The sequence below is a fragment of the Bos grunniens genome, chromosome 24 (assembly GCF_055505025.1).
Source record: "Bos grunniens cultivar Pamir isolate PY7600 chromosome 24, Bosgru_T2T1.0, whole genome shotgun sequence".
Classification (NCBI taxonomy): Eukaryota; Metazoa; Chordata; class Mammalia; order Artiodactyla; family Bovidae; genus Bos; species Bos grunniens.
This window is the reverse complement of record NC_141188.1, coordinates 36,075,844-36,101,271: the sequence shown is the minus strand read 5'-3', so window position 1 is coordinate 36,101,271 and position 25,428 is coordinate 36,075,844. Positions and strand designations below refer to the sequence as shown.

The window sequence follows — 25,428 nt, the reverse complement described above, 5'->3', positions numbered from 1 at the left end:
CGCCACCTGGGAAGCCCCTTGGTGATTGTTCCATGTTAGCAAATATAGGTCTACCTTATTATTTTATAGCTGCATAATATTCCAGTGATTGTATGCCGTACTTTATTTAACCAGTGGTGTGTTGATGGACATTTGTATTGTTCCAGGTCTTATTTACAATGATGTTTTGAATGAGTCCTTGAACATGTATATGGATGTGTATTGAGCGCTGCGGAAGTGGAATTGCCGCATCAAAGGGTACATATATGTAACATTTTGGTAGATGTTGACTAAATGCCCTGCAGAGACATTTTTACCAATTTGCCCTCCTAACAACACTATGGGGCATATTCTTGTTTCTGGACACTCTTAATTAAAACTTTATCCTGCTGGCGCAAGCTAATCTTTGACCACAACTCAACAATTTGAAGGCATCTTGGGATCCGTAATGGTAGGTTTATGGGAAACTTTAAATATCTTTCCAGGGTAAAGGTAAAGTGTAACAAATCCTCTACTGCAGCAGGTTTTGAAGGGATATTCCTGTTCCCTGCATGCTTTATAGTATGGGATATATCTGTCCTATAAATAGTTTCATTATCTTATGTAAAAACAGGTATTTTTCAGAGGTTTAAAAATCTTAGTTTACAAGATAATTTTACACATTATTTAATCTATTGGTATGTATCAGTTCATCTTGTTCATCGGATGCTGTTAGCAAACGTTTTTAAAACCCCTATAGAAAATTAGTGTTGCAAATAAAGCAAGAAAGTAAAGTTTCTTAAAGGAGGCAGCGTCTGCTCTGTTAAGATGTGGAGCAGTCCTGTTGACTGTCTGGGACGGGGTTTCTCAGTTTTGGCACTGTTGCTGTTTGGAACTGATTAGATAATTCTTTACTGGAGGGGCTCCCCTGTGCACGCGCCTCTGCCCACTGGTAGTAGCCATGATAACCCAGAATATTTCAGACAGTGCCAGGTGCCCCCTAGAGAGCAGGGTTGCCCCCAGTTGATACTCATTAGTTTCAGGATATGTGCTTATGTGGTAAAAGTATACCAAAAAGTAATAATAAATGCCAAACTCAGGGGAGTGGATATCTTTACATTGAAGGAAGTGTAGTGTGGTAATTTTTTTGGTAAATTTTATGTCGTAAACTGGGTCGTGGGTATGTAGGTGTTTGTTATATTTTTATGCCTTTTGTGTTCTTAAGCTTCATTGTTTTTAAAATTCTTATAATATTTACCAGGACAACTGAGATTGATTATTCAAGTTTTTGTTTCTTATGTGTACTCACAGTATATGAATAGAAAATTTATTGAAGTCTGGGAATTAAGAAATGGGTACGTTTTAAAATAAAATTCTGTGAAACTTCCTAAGAATTAAGGATTCTGGAGTGGTTGAGTCATTTTGAATCTTTCTGTTATTCCTTTACTGTGTTTTGGAGATTTTGTCCAAGGGTTGTATGTGGGGTCTGTCACGTTTTGGCACATAAGCTTTATTTTATTTCTTTCGGGTGTCATATGATAAGTTTGAATTTATGGCTAGGATAGTCAAGCTTTGAAAAGAGGAGCATTTAGTGTATATTTGAATGATATAACTTCTGTCTTGTATCCAGATATATTTGGTTAATTTGTAGTGAGTAAGAAGGTTGTGGAAATACCTAGGTTATTGAATTCGTTGGGAGTTCATTTTGGGAACTGTGTAATCAAGTAGGTATAGTCAACATTTTATCATTTAGATACTGACTTTATAGGATTGGGGAGAAATGTCTTTTTACTCACTGCTCGTTTTTTGGTCACTTGACCTCAGTGTTGTATTGTTACCAGAGAAAGAGTGGAGAAGATAATTTGCGTTGCCCATTAAGGTTCTGTCTACCCTCCTGAGTATGGATAGTGAAAGTTAGAAGTATAGATGATTTTATTTAAAATCAGCTTCTGGTATTGTTGGTCCAGGCTGTCTTGGGGTGGTTCTTTGTCGTTTTCTTCCACCTCTGGCAAAGAGTGCTTCTTGGTCACACGTGGACCAACTCCTTAGACATCATGACTCAGTTGAAGGCCTAGCAGTGCTCACCCTGGTTAAAAAGTGAAGTCAATTAATAACCCTCAGCATTTCCTTTCCGAGCCCCCTTATTTCTCTTCTGATCTACAGGAGAAAAGAGTGTTATCTGGGGAGAGAGCCTTGGGAAAAAACAGGACTTTTGTGAACAGTGTTTGGAGAGTAGGATGCCAGACCTGAAAAGGATGAGATATTGTGAGATGAAAGTGAAAGTGAAGTCGCTCAGTCGTGTCTGACTCTTTGCGACCCCGTGGACTGTGGCCCACCATGCTCCTCTGTCCATGAGATTTTCCAGGCAAGAGTATTGGAGTGAGTTGCGATTTCCTTCTCCAGAGGATCTTCCCGACCCAGGGATCGAACCCAGGTCTCCTGCAGGATGCTTTACCGTCTGAGCCACCAGGGAAGTCCTAACCATTGTGAGATGGTTTTTGCTAAAGGCATCTGTAAGGAGAGCTTGATTTTCCTAAAGAGCCTATCTATTTTGAAGACTTAGATAACATACCTTTTCCTTTTTTATCTTCATCTACTAAAACGATGTTCTAAATGATGAAAGTCCATCTAGTTTTAATACTCCCTGTAGATTGCAACTTGGTTGAACGAGGACCTCAAGAAATCAACTTGAAGTTCTCAAAAATAGTTACCCCTCTATCAGTACTTGTCAGAGAATAAGCATGGCTATGGTTTTTCCAGTGGTCATGTATGGATGTGAGAGTTGGACTGTGAAGAAAGCTGAGCGCCAAAGAATTGATGCTTTTGAACTGTGGTGTTGGAGAAGACTCTTGAGAGTCCCTTGGACTGCAAGGAGATCCAACCAGTCCATTCTAAAGGAGATCAGTCCTGGGTGTTCTTTGGAAGGAATGATACCAAAGCTGAAACTCCAGTACTTTGGCCAGCTCATGGGAAGAGTTGACTCGTTGGAAAAGACTCTGATGCTGGGAGGGATTGGGAGCAGGAGGAGAAGGGGACGACAGAGGGTGAGATGGCTGGATGGCATCACCAACTCGATGGACATGAGTTTGAGTGAATTCCTGGAGTTGGTGATGGACAGGGAGGCCTGGCATGCTGCAATTCATGGGGTTGCAACGAGTCGGACACAACTGAGCGACTGAACTGAACTGAAGCATGCAGGTCACCTGGGAACCTTTAAAAATGCAGATTCTGATTCACTAAGTGTGGAATTCAGCAAGGGTAGTTTAAAAGCTCCCAGGTGATGGAGATGATGTTGGCCCTTGGACACACCTGGTCTTAGTTGTGGCATGTGCTTAGTTGCTCAGTCGTATCTGACTCTTTGCGACCCTGTGGACTGTAGCCCACCAGGCTCCTCTGTTCATGGGATTCTCCAGGCAAGAATACTAGAGTGGGTTGTCATGCCCTCCTCCAGGGGATCTTCCCAACCCAGGGATCTAACCGGGGTCTCCTGCATGGCAGGCAGATTCTTTACTGTCTGAGCCATCAGGGAAGCCCTAGTTGTGGCATGCGAACTCTTGAATTGCGGCATGTAGGGTCTAGTTCCCTGACCAGGGATTGAACCCAGGCTCCCTGCATTGGGAGCACAGAGTCTTAGCCACTGGACCACCAGGGAAGTCACCTGTAATGCTGTCTTAATATATGGTGGTGGTTTAGTTCCTGCTGCTGCTGCTGTCACTTCAGTCGTGTCCAACTCTGTGTGACCCCATAGACGGCAGCCCACTAGGCTCCCTGTCCCTGGGATTCTCCAGGCAAGAATACTGGAGTGGGTTGCCATTTCCTTCTCCAATGCATGAAAGTGAAAAGTGAAAGTAAAGTCGCTCAGTCGTGCCCGGCTTTTAGTGACCCCATGGACTGCAGCCTACCAGGCTCCTCCGTCCCTGGGATTTTCCAATTCTTACAACCCCATGGACTGTGTGGCCTGCCAGGCTCCTGTGTCCATGAGATTTCCCTAGGCAAGAATACTGGAGTGGGTTGCCATTTCCTTCTCCAGGATCAAACCCAGGTCTCTTGCATTATAGGCAGATTCTTTACCAACAGAGCCATCAAACTACAGGCTTATCTCTGTGGTTAGATTAGATATTTCTTTTTGGATGTGTCTCCAGGTAGCCTCCCACAGGTTCTCTCCTCCACCTTTAATTGCTAGACAGTGTGATTGCAGTGTTCCCTGTGCTCCTTTCTGCTGCTCCAGGGATGCTGGTTGTAATTGTCTTTTGCATGAGATGATTAGTTGGGGGGGAAGGAATGTGTGTGTGTTTGTTCCTTGTATCTCCATTTTCTATCAAAACCATAGCTCTGGATGAGTATTTTCTGAATAAATCGCTCTTCTCAAAGAGCTTTGGACTCATTAGATGTACAGGTGGATTCCTAACACAGATAAAAAGAAACTCACGCTTGGAGAGATGAAGAAACTTGTTCAGTCCCAAAGCTGGTGAATGGCAGATTATAGGGACGAAAACTCAGTTAATTCATTGCTTTTCCTCATCATCCTCTCTTCTGTTTATAGTAGTTCAGAAATGATCACCATTTGTACCACTTTTCCTGAGGGAAAGTTGACTAGAAAACTGAGATAAATTGTTCTAGTCTGTGATATGGTTGTTTGATTAACTTAATGTAACACTATGGTTGGACATTAATGGTTTACATGTATCCCACATGTAACATGTAATCCAGCCCTATGGGACCCCTCCTTTAAGCCTCTTACATTTAAATAATCCTGTTTTTTCATTGTTTTCCCATTTTTAGAAGTGGTGGATTTGCGTGGTTTCCTGTCTGCTGACTGGACCCTGATTAATGCAGTGTGTTTACCTAAGTCAGTCTTATGTTTCTATTTCATTTACCAGTTAAGTAAACATTTTTATTGAAATTTAGCTGGTAGTTTTCCATCTTTTCTGATCCTGATCATTTCTTACAAACGAATTGGAAGGTGTTTCATTTTTATATTTTGAATAAATGAATTCAGAATCCACTGAATTTAAGATGAAATAAAATGATTTTCTTTTATGGATGCAGATATTAGAGTTTATTGGTGACACACAGTGTTTCAGCACTAAAGACCACATAATGAGGGAAGTATCTTCAGATGTCACTTTTCACCTTGCTTACTCTAGTTCCCTTTAGACTGCATTTATTTTCTTATTTCTTGTCAGACATCACCTTTACCTGGAGGGACAGATTAAATGGTATAATTAAAAAATATATGTATCTTCTAGGAAGCATACTGTTAGCAACCACTTTTCATTCTAGAAAAGGTGTGCAATTTGGGAATACTTACTCTTATTTTGTAGGAAAAAAAAGAAACTTTAAGCACTTTATCTCAAGATAATCAACGTGTGGTTTCATATCATTAAGATGTATTCTGCAAGTCTGCCTAGCTATGTCTTAGTGTGCCAGAAGTGAGCGACATTGTTAGACCCTCAGCTGTCAAACTCCCACCCATCCTCACTACACCTTGTATTGTGTGTGTTGTATGATTTTTTTTTGTTTTTTAGTGACGCACTGAGGGTTCTAGTATCAGCTGAGTAATGTATAATTACTAACCTAATTTAATTCTTAGATTTTTAGAAAATAGTAAATGTGAACGTTTTAATGGAAGTCCATACCCTTTTTCAGAATGCTTGGGACTGAGTTTATAAACTTTTGGAATTTAGAGCTGTAATATGGTATTCCACAGCATACATATCACCCACTTCCAGGTTCAGAGCAGCACCTGTCATATCAGATACACCAGTATTTCTGCAGAAAGCGTATGAATAATTATACTAAGGGAAAAACATCTGCTTCACTGAATACACCGAAGCCTTTGACTGTGTGGATCATGACAACCTGTGGAAAATTCTTAGAGATGGGAATATCAGACCACCTTACCTGCCTCCTGAGAAACCTGTGTGTGGTTCAAGAAACAACAGTTAGAGCTGTACATGGAACAATAGATTGGTTCAAATTTGGGAAAAGGAGTACATTAAGTCTGTATATTGTCACCCTGCTTATTTAACTTATATGCAAAGTACATCATGCAGAATGCTGGGCTGAATGAATCACAAGCTGGAAATCAAGATTGCTGGGAGAAATTTCAACAACCTCAGATATGCAGATGATATGACTCAAATGGCAGAAAGTGAAGAGGAACTTAAGAGCCTCTTGATGAGGTTGGAAGAGGAGAGTGAAAAATCTGGCTTAAAACTCAGCATTCAGGAAACTAAGATCATGGCATCTGGTCCCATCATTACATGGCAAATAGAAGGGGAAAAAGTGAAAACAGTGGCAGATTTTATTTTCTTGGGCTCCAGAATCACTGTGGATGGTGACTGCAGCCATGAAATTAAAAGATGCTCCTAGGAAGGAAAGCTATGACAAACCTAGACAGCGTATTGAAAAGCAAAGACATCACTTTGCTGACAGAGGTCTATATAGTCAAAGCTACTGGTTTTTTCTGAATATGCATTGGAAGGGCTGATGCTGAAGCTGAAGCTCCTGATGTGAAGAGCCGACTCATTAGAAAAGACCATGATGTTGAGAAAGATTGAAGGCAGGAGGAGAAAGGGGACGACAGAGGATGAAATGGTTGGATGGCATCACTGACTCAATGGACGTGAATTTGAGCAACCTCCAGAAGATGGTGAAGGACAGGGAAGCCTGGCATGCTGGAGTCCATGGCGTCGCAAAGAGTCGGACACAACTGAGTGACTGACTGAACAAAACAACAACATAGCCTTTTGTTCATTCAGATCAGGATTTACCACTCAGTTTGCTGCTCATTTACAAACAACTTGAGAATTTTGGGATTTTGGAATAGATAAGAGATTGTGAGCCTGTCTCTTCCATTTCATAGCACATTCTTTTGTATTTCCTGGGTCATGTACCTCACTTTGGAGACTGTTGTACTGAGTCACCAGACAAGAGCTTAAGCATGTGAAGTATCTGTGGGAAAATGGCTCTTTTAGAACATTGCTCATTCTCCTAAGCCTATTTCTTTGCTCATATACTTTCAGATGTCCCCGTGGCCAGTTTAGCTTGCCCCCCACCCCCTTTTAAACTGGGATGTTTGCATTACAATAAACCACCTCCTCGGACTGAACTAGGAACACAGAAACAATTTGATCTTTTTCCCATAGATTAGCTCTGTGTAAATAGGTTCTTATGAAATAGTCTGGTATCTAAGTTATCTTTACAAGTTCATTTCTGAGGGAAAATGATCCTGAATTCTAAACAACCAGCTTTTAAATGAACTTGTAGAACACAACTAAGATAAGGTGGGGTTTAAACTAATGGAGGAGATAATGGAACGTAGCAGGTAGTCCAGACACTCACTTCTGGCTTGGAGTGACTTTGGGAGTATATTTACTTTAGTAGATGCTTGCTGTGGTTAGGATTAGTTTATATTCTCTATGCACACTCATGATAAGAGTATATGGCTTTCTCCCAGGCGTGGGTTTATTGTCTTGATGATAATTTTGTTCCTAAAAAAGCAAGAAATGGGGTGGAAACTTCTGATATTAAAAAAATCATTATTTGGACTTTGGGAGTTTTGCAGGGCTGCTGCTGCTACTGCTGAGTCGCTTCAGTCATGTCTGACTCTGTGCGACCCCATAGACGGCAGCCCACCAGGCTCCCCCATCCCTGGGATTCTCCAGGCAAGAACACTGGAGTGGGTTTTGTAGGGCTAGTAGTAATAATAAATCGTGAAAGCTTGGGATTGTGATGTTTTACATTATGGTGCCTTGCTTACCTCCCTTTGCCAGCCTCTCTTCATGGAACAGTGGAAAATGCACCGGGTTAGTAGGGAAGTTAAGGTGTTTGTTCATTCTCTGTTTCCTCATGTGGACTTGTTAACTAGAGGATCAGACATTTACCGGACTTGCATCATGTGTCAGAAATTATGCCAAGCTTTTTACATACTTTATCTCATTTAGTCCTCATAAAAGTGTTATTTGATAGCCTTCATTTTACCGATGAGAAAACAGGCTATGGGAAATGAACAAGTTTGCCCAAGATTTCATAAGTAATTGGTTGATGGTTGAGGTTCACATCCAGGCTTGTCAGTTCTCCCCCACCCCCCATACTTTATAACATTAATCTCTCTAAACTTTAATTCTTCATCTGTCAAATGAAGTTGGAGTAGGTAAAGTTACGTAGATGTTTTGCTTCTAAAATGAAATAATGAAGTTTTATCTGTTAGGAGGGAAAAAAGTGGATGAAGTTCTCATTTTTGTTTCATTTCATTTTCTACTCTTGTGTAACAAGTGCTAAAATAGATAGCAAATATATTACTGAAATTGCTAGTTGTGTGCCTAGTTTGATACCTTGTTTCTTTTGTTTGAATTGTGTGAGGCATGATTGTTATGCAAGCTTTTAATAAAGTAGAGTAGAAAAAATAGATGAGAGAATAACTTGTCCAACAGAAAAGATGAGAGAATCGTAGATTTTGAGTGAGACACTTTCAAAGACATCTCCTTAACTCAAAATAAGAGTTGGTTGGAAGTCGATGGTGTTTCACTCTACTACACTATTGAAATTAACTAAGAAATAGATAATTTTTTCATTTTCCCAAGGGGCACTAGTGGTAAAGAACCTGCCTGCCAATGCAGGAGACCTCAGTGACAAAAGTTCAGTTCCTGGATGGGGAAGATCCCCTGGAGAAGGGCTTGGCAACCCACTCCAGTGTTCTTGCCTGGAGAATCCCTTGGACAGAGGAGCCTGGTGAGAGGAGTCCATGGGGTTGCAGAGTCAGGCACGCAGACAATCTTTTCAGTTTTTAAAATGTATCTCTCTGAGATTTATTTGGTTATTAGAATGGGATTCAATAGCTTTTATTTTGAGTGTAGTATGTTAAATGAGAAACATGATGCCCTAGATATGTAATTATTCTTCAAACAAAATCAGAGCTAAGTAAAGAAAAAACCCAGGTGGAGTCAAGAGCATAAGAGGCCAAGCTTTGTAATCAGACTCACATGGTTTGAATTTGAGCCCACATATCCTCAATTTCTTCATCTATAATTGAGAATAATAATGCCTACCTTTTAATATTGTTGGGAAGGTTATGTGATATATGTGAAGCACCTAGCTTGGTGTACTGATTTAAGTAGTAATTAGTATTAATAATAATCTTATTTTCACTAATTTACTGTTTCTCAAGAGTAAGGAATGTGGAGTATACCAAGCAGCTGGCAGGTCACAAAGGCCTCACCCTCATCAGGAATTTTAATTACATTTCAGTCAGTTTCTAAACAATAAGTACTTTGATGGTTCAGGGAGGATAAGATGCATATTCTAGTTGGTTAACCCTCTTTAATCTCTGTAAACTTTTTGTCACCCTGATTTGGCTTAAAATTAAGTGAATCCATAAATCAGAAATAGGAATTCCTGGTTAGTTGAGTTACATCAGCAAATAGTTACGCCACAATAAGTAATTGCGTTTAAACACAGGTTGATGGCTTGTATATTACTTCTTACTGTTAGGTGAAATCTTTTAATTAGGGCAAAAAGGTAGAGGGTTAACTAGGCACTGTACTAGTCTAGGAATGCTTATCTTTTATTTTAAAAGTTTATTACACAGTATTTAAGATATGAACACTGTACTTCTTCCCAATTTCATTCCCTTCCTCTCATAAAGTAACCACTCTGTAGAAATTCTGCTACCACTGTGTAGAAATTAGTAGTTCCTATGGATTTCTTTACATTTATGCTATGTTGTATATATCTGTAAACAATCAACATTTTTGTATTCTTGTATAATTTTAAAATGGAGCATTATGGTTGAAGAGTTCATCCATGTCGAATTGTGTGGCTCTTAAAGGTTCATTTTAGATACTCCATTATATACCTCATATATGTCTGCACTCTCTTGTTAATGAACATTTACATTATTTACTCTTGCTTCACATAATGAACTGCTTATAGTGAGAAACTTCTCTATTTCGATCATCTTTTCTCTCTAGAAATTTAGCAGTTTACTTAAATCAATGCTTTGTGGATTTGAACTGTTTTCCTTGCCTCTTTTAAGAACTTGTGGTTATTGATTTCAATTAGCATGTTTTACCGTTTTCATAAAATTAGCCAACAAAAAGACTTAAGCTATGTAAATTCTCTAAGTTACTGAATTTAGGCGAGATGTCATTAAATGTAGAGCAGATGGTCATTTAAATATTAGAATGAGTCAAAAGCTATCATCAGGTGGTTCATTTAACAGTGGCAGATGTCTTCATAAAGCTTAGCAAAGGGAAAGAGCGTTACTCTCTAGGGTGATGTGGTATTCTATAAGGAGAAAAAACACTAATGGGGTTAGTTAAGGAATTAAATTTCAAGAAAGGGAAATTTTAAGGAATAACTCTTGCTAGGGCTGAGATTTTGAATGGAAGAGGACAGTTTTAGGTGAGAATGAATTGGGTGGATGAAGTAAGGGCAAACAAAAAAGCTACCACAGTAAGAGGTTACTAAAATGTTGGCCTTCTCATTTAAGGCTCTTTCTCCTTTTTAATGTTTTCTTTAAATATCAACTTTTGTTTTAAAGTCAATTCATTGCATTGTCATTAAAAATTCTCTCCTGCTCATTTTGGTGTTGGAGCAGCTGCTTTGTTGACTTTCTCCAGTTCTCAGCATTGGTCAGTTTCACAGCTGTTCGGTAGCTTTGTTGGCATTTGAACTGTGGGAACCAAAAAAGGATTTGGATGTGCTTTTGTGTACGTTAATGGTTTTCTTGAAGTATTCTTAAAACCATGAATTGTAGGAGGGTGTTTTGTTTTTAACCAGTTATCATTGTGTGTTTAAATGGTTCCATTTAAAGAAAGTGTATACTCAGATTATGAGCTGATGAATGTTATCCTTGTACGTGTGGAAAATGCACTTAGAGATGAAAAATATGTAAGTAGGGGACTAGCTGAAACCTGGACTTGTCTTTTTTTGGTCAGGTGGTGATACGTTTTCCCTTTGGCTCTCATCAGTCCACACTGCTTTGAAGAGCTGGGCCAGTAGTTTAGGGTGTGCCTCTCAGTGTGTGTGGGGCCAGTTTGTTTAGTATGCTTGGCTTTTTGTGATGGCATAGGAGACCTATCTTAGACCTTGTTCAGAAATGTAACTGTTGTGTGGACATTTACTGTCACTGCTCTTTGATATTATGCAGTTTTGGGTCCTGGTGTTTTCCTGAGTTAAGACAGATTAAGGAGTGTACGTGTTAGGTATGCATTTTATTTTCATAAGCATGGAATAACTAGGTTAGGCTATGGGTTAAAAGAAAAAAACTTTGAGTTGTTAGGTACCACATTGCTAACGTAACAATTTGAAAGTTGGTTTCTATAAATCATTGGAGTTCCTCGTATTTTTATTTTCAGCTTTTATTTTAATTGTAAGGGACATATACCAGCATTTCTGATGCTTATACTGCATATTAAATGCCCCTTCTTACCCAGCTGCTTCCTACAATTAATATACACTGAGTGTAGAAAACTTGAAAAACCACAAAGGGGAATGAATCCCATCAAGCACATTTTGGGGGTTATCTTTCTAATTTTTCTGTGCATATGTGTTATACATACAATTTATTTACCAAAGTGCTGTATTGTAATTCTTAGCAAACTACTTTATAAAATAATAATATTGTTTACCATCTCAGTAATGTTTCTTCTGCAATGTAGTTTAATAACCACAGAGAATTTTCCTTTATGGATTACCTTAGTTGATGCATAAATTGTCTCATATTTTCAACATCAGTTATGTTAAATTTTTATTTACTACAAAAAATTTGGTATCACTGGGTGTACCTTTTTAAAATTTTCAAGGCGGGGTCAAAATCTTTAAAAAGCATTTAAAACATTTTGCAGGTACCTTCTCTGTAGATACTGTATCAATTTCTGTTTCCCTCGCAACAGTATCCACCTGACTGGCTTTCTTGACACCATCTTCACATACATGGATGTGTTATTTGTAATGTGTGCTGATTCAGGAAGATAAAGTTGGTATCTCTTGTACTTCCTTTTTAAAGTTATGAAATTATAATAAACAGACACTTCTCCAAAAAAGATGTACAGATGGCTAATAAACACATGAAAAGATGCTCAACATTGCTCATTATTAGAGAAATGCAAATCGAAACCACAATGAGGTATCATCTTACGCTGGTCAGAATGGCTACCATCAAGAAGTCTACAAACAGTAAATGCTGGAGAGGGTGTGGAGAAAAGGAACCCTTTTACACTGTTGGTGGGAATGCAAACTGGTTTAGCCACTGTGGAGAACAGTGTGGAGATTGCTTAAAAAACTGGAAATAGAACTGCCATATGACCCAGCAATCCCACTGCTGGGCATAGACACCGAGGAAACTAGAAGAAAGAGACCCATGTACCCCCATGTACATTGCTGCACTGTTTACAGTAGCTAGGACATGGAAACAACCTAGATGTCCGTAGGCAGATGAATGGATAAGGAAGTTTTGGCACATAAACACTATAGACTGTTACTCAGCTATAAAAAGGAATGCATGGGGCTGAGTCAGTTTGAATGAGTGGATGAAATGAGCCTCTTATACAGAGTGAAGTAAGTCAGAGAAACACCAATACAATATATTCATGCATATATATGGAATTTATAAAGACGATAAATTTATAATGATGATCCTATATGCAAGGCAGCAGAAGAGACACCGATGTAAAGAACAGACTTCTGGACTATGGGGGAGAAGGCACAATCATTATATGTGGGATGATTTGAGAGAATAGCATTGAAACGTGTATATTACCATATGTAAAATAGATGACCAGTGCAAGTTCGATGCACGAAGCAGGGCACTCAAAGCCGGTGTGCTGAGACAACCCAGAGGGATTGGGTTGGGGAGGGAGGTGGGAGCGGGGTTCAGGATGGGGGACACATGTACACCCGTGGCTTATTCATATCGGTGTATGGCAAAAATCACCACAATATTGTAATTATCTACCAATTAATTTAAAAAACCAAAAAATAAATAATTCAAAAGTGTACAAACAGCAAACAAATGTGGAAGCGCCCTCCCCTTCCTCATCTGTGCTGCCTCGACCCACTGTGTGCAGTTGGGAGGAGTGGCTTGGTTTTCTCCGTTTGTACACTTTCTGTATGGGTGTGCTTACATGGTTATGTGTGTGACTTCTACATTTTGTGTCATGCTTAGACTTTACTCAAGATTATAAAAGATGCTGTTCAACTATTTTTTCTAGCACTTTTATGATTTCCTTTTTTCATATTTAGCTCATTATCCTTATTTTTGCTACACTGTACTCCAGAGAACTATAACAAAGATTGTATCTTATTTTTAACTTGCTTTGTTTTAGTTGCAATGGTTGCATAACAAATAGCCCAAAACTTTGTATTGTGGAAGATATTTGTGTGCTCGAGGCTTAGTGGGGAATGGCCTGCCTCTGTTCCGCCGTTGTCTGGGGCTTCAGGGAGAAGAGTCAACAGTGGAGGGGCTGGCCCAGCCAGGCTTCCTTGGGCATGTCTTTCCACCTCTCTGTGGCAGCTTCAGGTAGCCAGACTTAGTATGAGAGAGTGCCCATGACATGGCACAGTGGGGGCGGTGGGCGCCATGAATCTTGAAACGGGGAGAGAGAGACACATGGACAGACAAATGGCACAGAAATCATGCAGTGTCACTTTCGCCACCTTCTGTTAACCAAGGCAAATGTCCCCTCTGGTTCAGGGGGGGAGGAAAACAGACCTGCCTATTGATGGTCACTTGTTATTCATTGTCCTGTTGTCAGAGGAGCACTTGGGGTGGATATAGTTGGTGAGATTTTCTTTAGAAAATAATCTGTTACACCTTTCCTCCATTTTAAGTATACACTCAGTTTTCTAGGAATGTAACTGATATAAAATCTTAAATCAGGTGTATATCTGTATTTCAGTATTAAAATGATGAATTAAAAAACTGCTCATATAGTGATTTTTGCCATTATTAAAAAGTGCGATTTTTATGAAAATTTAAAATTCGCTTTAGTAGCCTTGCATCAGATATGACAGTTGTTCAAAGTCTTTGTTGATAGGTTTTAAAATTTACCTTAAAATCTTAATGTGAGCCAGGATAATTTCTTTCTTAACTCTGTAGACTTTTGCTATTTGTGTTGGGAGATAATAATTACAAGAATATTTACAAAATTATGTTTTCAAAATGAACACTTTAAGGAAAGGTTATATATTGGTTTAAATCAAAATATAGCAGACTCTTAGTAACCCTTGTGATTAGCCAGATTATGGATTCCTTGCTACTTAGGGGAAAAAAAAAAAACAACCCTCTTCATATGATTGAAAAACACCAAACAAATCCTTTCTCTGTACACATTTATACACCCCAAAAGGAAGAATAGATGCAAATTGCATTTGGCTTTCTGATTTATATTCTAAAAACACTAAAGCGTGCAGTACCAGTGAATGCTGGTAGCTCTGAGTTGTGCAGCCATAAATTTGGTTTTTAATTTTAGTTTACAGTCTGTTAAGCTGGAGTCTAATCTCCTTTGAGCCTGTGGCAGATGATCACTTCCATGATTGAGGCAGTCAGAATTAAGTAGGCTAGAATGGGAAGGGCCGGATGAGCTACCCTTGAGTAGGTCTGTCTCGAATGGCAGGTGTGCCCTCTGTTGCTATCGTGGAGTGAACACAATGAAAGGAACCCAGGGGATAGGTACAGCTCAGGGAAGCTATGAGCTTTGGGGAAAAACCAGAGATAAAATAGTAATTAGTGCATGGAGAGGGTGGGTAATTTGCTAAAATGAAGGTCATCCACACATGAATTAATTGATTATTCTCCATATGTAGTCTCTGGGAAATTGAGAAATTTGTTCTTTAATTTTTGTATAGAGTATTGCTATATTTGCCAAGGATATATGGCAGCTTTGATCATTAAATTAGAATTGGTTGACTAGTACATTTAATATATCTCTATTAAGGTTAAGTGCAGTCTAATTCCTTATATTTGCCTTTTTACTCTAAATGCCTTTCTAAGTATGTTTACCTCTGTTATATCACTTCAGCTTCACAATCTCTCTTTCCATATTGTCCTGGTCTGCTTGGGCTGCCATAACAATCTATCACAGACTGGGGGATTTGTAAACAACAGGAATTGATTTCTCAGAGACTAGGTAGTCTGAGTTCAGAGTGGTGATGGCTAGTTCGGTTCCCTAGTGAGGGCTCATTCCTTCCAGTGTTCATTTCTCCCCACCCCATCCCTCCCTCGCTTTTACATCTTAACCATCTCAGCGTAGGCATTTAATTTAGAATCTGGTTACCATCCTTATAGAGATTTTAAACTTGGATATAGACAAGAGTTCAGTAGGGTTTTTCTCTTTTCCGGGAAGTAGCAGTAGTGTATGAGTTCTTGTTTAGTTACAGCGGTACTACTTTTGTGTTATAGTTCTTGCGTATTCTGCACATTCTCATTTTATTCTTAGAACATACCTTTCCTTTAAAGATCATATCACTTCCTCCAAAGGGAATGAGGTTCTGAGAACTAATAGGACTCATTTTTAATTTAATTATTGGAAATTTTTCTAAATTTATACAGAACAGAGAGTATAATGAACCCCCGTGTTAACTGTTACCCAACTTCAAATGAGCAGTCTTGTTTCATCTCAGCTCACCGTACTTCCCCTCCTTCTCCACTGTGTGTTTTGAAATAAATACTGTAGTTTTACATGTAAATATTTTAGTTAAAATGACTTTTGTGGACACAGAGAAAGCTATTATTGACAGAGCCAGAATTTGATGTAGGAGGGTGTCAGCATCGGGCGTGACCACACAGCATGTCATAAAGTAGTGACACTGATGTTCACAGGCCACACATTGTTTAAAAAACCCCTGGTTTTAATTTACGTGAACAAGTGATCTTAGTGTAACAGAATAGTAAAGGAGCAGTATTCCCTCGTCTTCGTACCATACAGTGTCAGTAGTGGTATTTTTGGTGGAGGTTGTTTTACCAAGTGCTTGTTTTCTTTTTCTAGCATTTATTACTTCTTTTTCCTTAAGGAAACAACAACAACAAACTCAGCTATGTTATTTCCCATTAAACTGGGAAGCAAAAAGTTGTCATTACCTAGGGATAAAAGCTTAAGTTAATTGACTGTTTCTGGTATTATGAGAATAAAACTGTCTTCTTCTTTGGAATTATTTACCTGGAGAATAGGTTTGTGTTGCTCAAAAAGTTTTTAATGTGTTTGAAGTCTGAAACATCTCCTTGATGATAAAGAATTTTTCCTTCTCTCTCTGGATTGAATGTAAGTTTCAGGTTTGGATGAGAGCAAGGAAAGTGCTACTGAGAAGTGTTCTTACTAATGACAAAAGAAGGAATAGAAAAGGTTTAGTCTGTAATTTGTACTCTTTAGAATATTTGCTGTTATCTTGAAACCGTATATGGTTCATTTGAAATATTGTTTCTTGCTTTATTGAGCTATTTTGTAAAATGCTGTGTTCCTATTTTTTCCCTCAGGGAATACTGTTCAAATAAACAGTACTTGAAATTAATGTCAGCATGCATCTCTGTTTTAACAGGCATCAAGCATGATGGAACCATGTGTGATACCTGCCGCCAGCAGCCTATCATTGGCATTCGGTGGAAGTGTGCGGAGTGTACAAATTACGACTTGTGCACCGTTTGTTATCATGGAGATAAACATCATTTAAGGCATCGCTTTTATAGAATTACCACACCAGGGAGTGAGCGGTATGGGAATCAATTTTTCTTTTCCAATTGCGATTCTTTGTCTCTGTTACATTTTTTGTACCATTCAGCCTTAAAAATAGGATTAGGAAATAGCTTCTGACAGCTGGTTTAGTAGGAAGTAGCAGATACCAGGCTAGATGGGGCCACCACCAGGGCCACCACAGACAAGAAGAGAACTGGTGCAGCGGAGCTAGGTGCGTTTTTCCAGGATAATCGGGGCTGTTTGTTCTCTTGTATAGAGACGTGGCCCTGCTCAGTGTTTGGATGTGCAAGGGTGGCCCAAGGAAGGCTGATGGTTTTCTCCATATGCATTCTATCCTGTGAACACTAGGGCACAGTTACGGAATCAAGAGACATTTATTCAGACTATAGAGCTTTAAGACTGTACTTGGGTAAATCTGAAGATAAACAGGGCATGTTATTCTTAAAGCAGTTTACAGGTTAAGGGATTGTCATTGATCAGCAGTGATTATCATGTGATGTTTCGGACTGTATATACAGATACATAAAAAGTGTCTTAGGAGCAAAGAGAGGAGTGTTGAGTGTGAGTGGGTGCAGAGGTTTCGCTGATGGAGTATTCTCAGGGAGCTGTGACTAATGCAGAGAAACGAGTCAAGTCGGTGAAGGGAGGCGGCAACAGGAGTAATAGAAAGATGGATTTTTGTGTCATACTGTCCTGGTTCAAATCCTGGCCCTGCCATTTGTTGAGTCATTTTCTGCAAATTGTTTAGTTTTGTCTTTTGCTTACAGTTTTTAAAGTTGGAGTGTAGTAAAGACATTTTGAAAATGAATAGTGAGATGAAAGTAGAATTTAAAAATCCCAGTTCTGTTTGATTCTTTAGGAATGAGAAAGCTGTAGGAAAATAAGGGATGGAAGGCTTTGGAGAACCATGCTTGTCTAGGTAGCTGCATGTACAGTCTCTTTCAAGGTCCGTAGTCTTTTGTAGGTGTACACTGCTTTAGAGACAGTTTGGTGTAGATCAGATCCAGGCCACAGGTGTATTTTGCTTGACTTGCTCTCAATTTTTGAGCAATTACTTACCTTGTAAAACCTGTGAAAGGTGACTTTCTGTGAAAGGTGATTTCACAGAAAGATCACTTTATGAATTCTAACTCCCCCTCCACCCAGGCTGTCACCGCAGGGCCTGCATTTGTTCCTGGCAGCAGCTGGCTGAAGCCCAGGAGCATCTGTCCCCTTTAGACAAAGCGTCCTCTGGCACTCACCAAAGTCCCTACCACTCCTTATTGTCTTCCTCTGCCCAAGGTCGAGTGCCATTCGTCATTTGCCATTGCCGTGGTGCTGTCTCTCTCAGGCCCTCGTTTGCAGTGTGTGCCTGGCAGTTGTTGGGTTTTGTATAGGCCATCTCTAAAGTAGTGAAGAGTTGCAGTGATACCCTGCAGTGGTCAGACTGGATTCATGTGTTGATTCCATTCCAGTTTAACTTTTGTGACCTTGGGCAAGTTATGGATGCTTACCTCTTTGGGACTTTTTGTAAAATGAGTAATGTAATAAATAGTACCTTTATCTTAAGGTGGGTAACAGAGTTTATATCTCTGTTTTTATGTATAGGAAAAGCTAAGTGAGTATAAACTGTTGTTATTATTCCAACTACTAATGTCTTCATCAGCATACCTTAGGGAATGTGGAAAGTATTCCTGTTACTTTTATGGTGTTAACCAGAGCAAAGAAAAATCTTTTGTATTTTCAAAATAACCTTTTATATAGTCGTTATTTTAAAAAATAAATTGCCACCCATTACCAATTTTATTTTTATATAAAATTGAAAATAGATAATCTTCTTTTAGGGTTCTGTTAGAGTCTCGTAGAAAATCGAAGAAGATCACGGCCCGAGGGATCTTCGCAGGTGCCAGAGTGGTACGAGGAGTGGACTGGCAGTGGGAAGATCAGGACGGAGGGAATGGACGCAGGGGAAAGGTAAAGGTTGTTTCTGATCCGTCATGTTATTCTCGAATACTGTATATTCAGTAGATGTTAAAACTACTGTAATTGAATTTCGTGGCCCATTTTCTTTAAGGCCAATAACAGTTTCTTAAACTTTTTATTTTTTTCCCCTGGGAAGAAAAACGATTGTTCCCTCTCTGCTGTACACGTTGGTGTTCAGTGAGAAGATTGGTGGGTAGAAGGTTTTCTTTTCCTCCTTTAGGTTTCACGTTGCTGTTTTGCTGTCCAGAATGCCTTTCCGAACATCCTTTTTGGGCCAGTCCTCCTTAAGCAGTATCTCATGCTCTAGGCTTTCTTGTTATTAACATTTCATGTGAATTTACTTGCTTTATGTTCCATTCCCTCACAGATGCGTTTCTGAGAGATCATAGGTAGAGTGGTCTGGGGGTCAATTACGGCAGTTATTCTGAAGGGAATTTTGTAGTCTCTTTAATGGGGTGGGATAACCAGAGATATCAGGGTAAGTGGGTTGTTGGTTTTGCTTATTTTGGATTTCGTGTTGCTTTTGCTGATGATGCAGTCGTTGATCAGTCAGCAAATCCTGAACGTATGTTCTGGGTGTTTTGCTCGGTGTACTGAATGTGTTTTCAAATCCTGAATGTGTGTTCTGGGTGTTTTGCTTGGTGTACTGAAATTAATAGCATTTCCCTTTGAGACTTCAGCATCAGTCCCTGTTCCACTGTTACCTTCTGTAAAATATTGTTCTTAGCATTAAGGAATGATGACTTTAAAGTCTGTGTCATCTGAGGAATTCTTCCTAGGGACTTGAAGGCCTCTTGTACTACTTGATGCTATGTAAATTCTTTTGAATTTAAGATTTTTAAACATTTGTCAAATAAAATGTTTTCCAAATTCAGAGTATTGCTGTATTGATTTCATTTTTAAATGATAAGGTCTAATGTTTAACGTTTGGAAGTCAGACAAATAATTTAGTCTTTTATCTTTTAAGTACTTTGATTTTTATTAGGAAGCAATGCTTTTTAAGAAAAACTTCAGTAAATACTTACTGACCACATAGGTGCAGGACTGCAAGGAGATCCAACCAGTCCATTCTAAAAGAGATCAGTCCCGGGTGTTCACTGGAAGGACTGATGCTAAAGCTGAAACTCCAATACTTTGGCCACCTCATGAGAGGAGTTGACTCATTGGAAAAGACTCTGATGCTGGGAGGGATTGGGGGCAGGAGGAGAAGGGGACGACAGAGGATGAGATGGCTGGATGGCATCACCGACTCGATGGACATGAGTTTGGGTGAACTCCGGGCTTTGATGACGGACAGGGAGGCCTGGCGTGCTGCGGTTCATGGGGTCGCAAAGAGTCGGACATGACTGAGTGACTGAAGTGAACTGAATTAGGTGCAGGATTCTGTTCCAGGCGTGAAGGTTGTAGGAATAAACAGAAAAGACGAGGCTCCTACTCTTGGGAGGCCTGTGTTCTCATTAGAGGAGATGGAGAGCCAGAATTCAAATCTAAGTTCTGTGACCAGCAGCATTAGTGTCACCTGACAGCTTGTTACAGGCATGCTAGGTAATAGGTCACCTTCCTCCTGGACTTTCCAAATTAGAATCTTCATGTTAATAAGATACCGAAGTCACTCAAGTGCACGTTAAAGTTTGAGAAGCACATTTCTTTCTTTCTTTCTTTCTTTTTTTGTATTAGGGTATAGTCAGTTAACAATGTTGTGAAAGTTTCAGGTGGACGGCAGAGGGACTCAGCCATATATATACATGTGTCCATTCTCCTCCAAATTCTCTTCCCATCCAGGCTGCCACATAACATTGAGCAGAGTTCCCTGTGCTGTGCTATACAGCAGGTCCATGTTGGTTATCTGTTTGAAATACAGCAGAGTGTACATGTCCATTCCAAACTCCCTAACTATCCCTCATCTCCCCTCCCCACCCGCACCCTGGGCAACCATAAGGAGAAGCACGTTTCTAGAAGCAACACTAGACCACAGACCAGTGTGAGTTTGGGGAAGACACCATCTGTGGCTGAATGGAGTGCTATGGGGGCATGCTTGGCAAGCCAGTGGCAGAGCAGAGGTATCCCTTGGGGGGTGGGCACAGGAACAGCCTTGTCCCAACGCAGAGGGTCTTGGTGAGTGGAACTCAGGCTGGATGTAACCCTCTGCTTTCCTCTTTGGCAAGGCCTTTTGTGCAGTAAACAGCTTCTGCAGTTGTTTACTGCAATCCTGTGTCACATGGGGTGTATAAAACATATGTTGAAGCTTGAAGAATAGTAGTGAAATTTTAAAAGGTAAATTTTATTCCTACTCTACGGATTAAAAAAGAGTGTTACGAATACCTGTAAAAGCCTTCTGTTTACTCTTTCCCAGCTGCAAAGCCCTGCGAGGTAACTAATTCTTCCTGTCATTATTCCCTTGTTTGTCTTTATTACTGTATGACTTAGTGCTCTGTATTACAACATTTAGGATTTAAGTTTTTGAGAAACCAAGTAGCAAGCAGAAATCTAGCCTTTGTAAAGACAGAGCAGAATTGTGCTTTTAGACGAAAGCTTCTAGGGAGAAGATAAACTGAATTTAGTCTCTGGATAATGACATCCCTGGGAGCTTGTAAGAGTCTTTCTGGGGTAGTCAGTAGACACGGTCATTAGTAGGTCCTGGAAAACACGGGGCTCAGCACGGTCAGGACACCAGGAAGGGCAGAAGTATGGACCGCGTGCTGTACACTGAACAGGAATGTAGTCAGAGGGCATGTGTTGTTTGCTTCCAAGCTTACCATGATACACCTCAAAGTTTTAGGAATAAGGCAAAGCAGAATATTCTGTTGAGTGGGATGAGAAACCTCGGCTGGTTTAGGTGGCAGGGAATGGGGGAATGCAGGGGAGAGTGGGAACCTCATCATTACATAGTCCAATAAGCCAAGTTCAGTTGAGAATTTGGGTCCGGCTCACTCAGGCAGTGTGTCCTTAGGTCGATAAAGTGATATGATGGCAGTGGACATCTTGGTAATGAAAGCCTTCAGCATGTCTGGCCCGTGAGTCCCGTGGCTGCAGTCAGATTGCCCTTGACACCTGGTACCCAGCAGGCATCTTGGCAGCCTCTGATGGATGCCTTTGTCTCTCTCCTGGCTGGATCTTGTGTTTTCTGTATCCCATTACATCATCTTCCTTAGTTACTCTTCCTTTTGTTGGAGTACATGTCCTATTAATGTTTTTTGAAAGAGTGCATGAGAAGTAAATTTTTTAATACTTTCATTCTGTAAAGTGGTTTAGCTTTATATTCTTCCTCACACTTAATTATGTGGTCAGAGGGTTAAAAAAAACTGTTTTTCATCACCTTTTCAAAAGCAGTTGCTGCTAAAGCCTGAAGCCACGTAAATGGCACTTTTCGGGATTTGTGTTATATTGACACTTCTTAGGTGAAATACAGAGTAGCAATTTTGAAGCTTTGAGTCATCAGTATTACATTTTTGGTTTGTTGATTTAATACTTGTTACATTTTAGGAACAAAAAGAAAAATAAATGAAACCATCTTGCACATATGACTCTGAGTGAGGGAACTTAATGTAATAGGAAGTCTTCAGGGTAACATTATTTAAGCACATGTTTGAAATGGAATATAATTTTTGTCTGACTCTTTCTGACCCTGTGTGTGAATGAATAAAGTTTTTAATTCCCCCTTTTCCTTCATGGCTGGCGCCTCTCTCTCCCAGTCCTCTGGTGTAACCCACACAAACCTGGTGTAACCCACGTGAAGGTGGTAGTGTATTCTTATCTTTTTTCCTTGGGGTTCAAGATTCCCCATTCTCATTACTCTGTGTTCTCAACTGTAGGGTTAGTTTGAGCCATATTAAGGGATAGATACCAAATTGGGTGATGTTGTATTAGTACTGATACCGTCTATGGCCTGTCAAATGCCTGCATGTACCATGGTGTTTTGCATGGTGACAACAGCGTTAACACAAAAATAAGCAGGTCAAGTGCAGGCTTTGACAGACATGATGTAAGGATAGCATAGAAATGTGTAGTATGGTCTTAACTATCTGTGTTAGTATTTCAAGACTGTTTTCATTTTACACATGCTTTAAATATATGTTAATTGCGTCATACACATACACTAGATATATTTTCTTCTTTTTAAAAAACATTATTATGGAGAATTTCAAACATACACCAGAATGGAAAGCATAATATAACAAATACCTGTGCACCCAACATCCAACTTAAGAATTTATCAGTGTTTTAAAAACTGCCATTTATTTGTTGAAGAAATCTTTGTATTTTTCTGATTGATTCTTTATGGTATTGTTTAACGTGTTCTTCTAACTGTTGTATTTCTTATAACTTGTTAGATGTAGAGAAATGAGTAGATTCAGGGTCAAGTTTATTTTGGCAAGAGTACCTCACTTCTGGTGTGTGTACTTAGATCGCACATGAAGAAGGCCTATAAAGTCTTGATTATCCTATTAGTGGTGTTAAGATTGATCAGTGCACATCTTGTCAGTTTGATCTTTACAGAATTTCTCAGCGACCTTCTACCTAATGGTTTTAGTAGCCATTCCACACATATTTATTAATCAGAATCGAAAGTAAGAAATTAATGAAGTTATTTTCCTATGCTTTCCACTTTATTTCCTCCTTGATAAACTGAATCACATTAACAAATGAAGTGATTTCATTTAGTGATTCACAGTTTGAGTAATGAACTTGCTTATGTTCCAAGTAATTTGAAATTTAGGATGAATTCGATTTAAACAAAATTTGTTTTTTAAAAGTTGATCAAATGCTTTTTTGTCCCTCTCATAAAAGCACAGGCTTATTTCATCTAGCACTGCATTTGTAAAAATAAATGAAATAGAATCTGACTGTATTATAATCAAAAGCGATTTTCTTCCCTACCAATTGCATGTTTCACTTGAGAATGTTAGAAACTCTTGCTTTTGGAGATTATTCAGTGGTTACTTGTGAAAATCATAAAGCAGCATGGCAGCGGCGGACCCCACAGTCAGGATGCTAGTTACCTCTGCTAGGAGGCAGCGGGTGGCATTGATGAGAGGCACGCAGGGGACTCACAGTCAGGATGTTAGTTACCTCTGCTAGGAGGCAGCGGGTGGCGTTGATGAGAGGCACGCAGGGGACTCCACAGTCAGGACGCTAGTTACCTCTGCTAGGAGGCAGCGGGTGGCGTCGATGAGAGGCACGCAGGGGACTCACAGTCAGGATGCTAGTTACCTCTGCTAGGAGGCAGCGGGTGGTGTTGATGAGGGGCACGCAGGGGACTCCACAGTCAGGATGCTAGTTACCTCTGCTAGGAGGCAGCGGGTGGCGTTGATGAGGGGCACGCAGGGGACTCAAAGTACTGGTAGTTTTCTTTTTCTTAGTCTAATGTTCGTTTCATTTTTTAATTATTTTTTAAAGTTTGTGTTAGATTTTTATAACATATAATTTATTTTAAAATTAGAAAGAATACTTATTTACTAATGCTTTGAAATATTATTCAAGTATTTAATTAAGTCCTAAGTATAAACACGTTTTATCTCACAAAAGCACTGTAAAATACGTGGCATGCAAAATTGTTTCTTTAGCACAGGGTGAAAATGAAGCGGTCATTATGTGTCTTATTTGAAATAGTAGTTTGGTTTTAAGGGCATACCTTAAAGATTACGCTCAGTATCAGCCTGGCATTCTGAGAAACTATGAAGGGTGGTTGGTAAGTGTCCAGATGGAGAGTCCTGAGTTGCCATGTACAGCCTCCCAGTCTGGGCTGTAGACTGGGTCACTTGAAAACCCCAAGTTCAGTGCGCACTGTGTGTCGTTTTTGTGTAGTTGATTCTTCGCCCTAGATCAATGGCAACTCCAGTTTTTGTTTTTTTGTTAAATATTGACTGCTCTAAAGAATCCATCTGGTCTGGTGGCATGTGGGGCCTGGAGGTGGTGTCTGGGTTTCTGTTGTAGTCGGGGCGTTTTAGCTTGGATGGCCTGCTTTTCAGGGCAGCTGAGGGGCACTGCTGGAGGAACCAGATCTCTCAGGCCTTCTTTAAACACGACCTTTGAGCCTGTGCTCATCCGCGTTCAGCTAACCAGAGAGCTGGGTTATCTTAAATTGTTCTAGGTATTTGGTCAAAGATTTTACATTTTGTATCAAAAAATAGGTTTAAAAGAATAACACTGCTGTTAGAAGGAACCCTTTAAGAGTACAGATTTTAAATTTTGAATTGAATTATGTGTTTGCTGATAATCCATCACTGTAATCACTAAGCCTCTCAATATAAAATTTCTGCTGTAGTTTTAGGGACTTCCCTCGTGATCCAGTAGTTAGGACTCCATGCTGTCTCTCACTGCTCTGGCCCCAGGTTCAATTCCTGGTCCAGTAAACTGAAATACTGCAAGCCATGCAGCATGGCCAAAAATAAATAAATAAATAAAGTTTCTATAGTGCTTTTAGAAATAACCTTATAATATTCTGGAAAAATATCTGTAATTCAACTATATGTTAGAAGTGACATATATTTGGCAAGTAAGTGTTTTTCATGATCCTGTTACACAGGATTGTAACTGAAGTAATTTTAAAGATTTAAATATAATTAAAAGAATCAGCCTTTTCTCTCTTCTTAAAGATTTTTTTTTCCCTCAAAAATTTCCCTTAGGTAACAGAGATCCAAGACTGGAGTGCATCAAGCCCGCATAGCGCAGCCTACGTTCTCTGGGATAATGGTGCTAAGAACCTGTACAGAGTTGGCTTTGAGGGCATGGTAAGTGTAAGAACCATAAAAGATGAAAATATTGGATGGGTGAAAGAAAGGAAATTAAAAATAGCCCTTATTGTAATCTTTCA

General features: G+C 39.5%; 1 protein-coding gene across 1 annotated transcript in view; it reads left to right on the top strand.

Moving 5' to 3' along the window:
• MIB1 (MIB E3 ubiquitin protein ligase 1) overlaps window positions 1-25,428 on the top strand; it is a 96,683-nt gene that overhangs the window by 2,281 nt on the left and 68,974 nt on the right. The window contains exons 2-4 of the mRNA XM_086372995.1: window positions 16,498-16,669; window positions 18,476-18,605; window positions 25,241-25,345. Coding sequence (XP_086229121.1) covers window positions 16,498-16,669; window positions 18,476-18,605; window positions 25,241-25,345 — 407 coding nt within the window. The remainder of the gene's footprint in view (window positions 1-16,497; window positions 16,670-18,475; window positions 18,606-25,240; window positions 25,346-25,428) is intronic.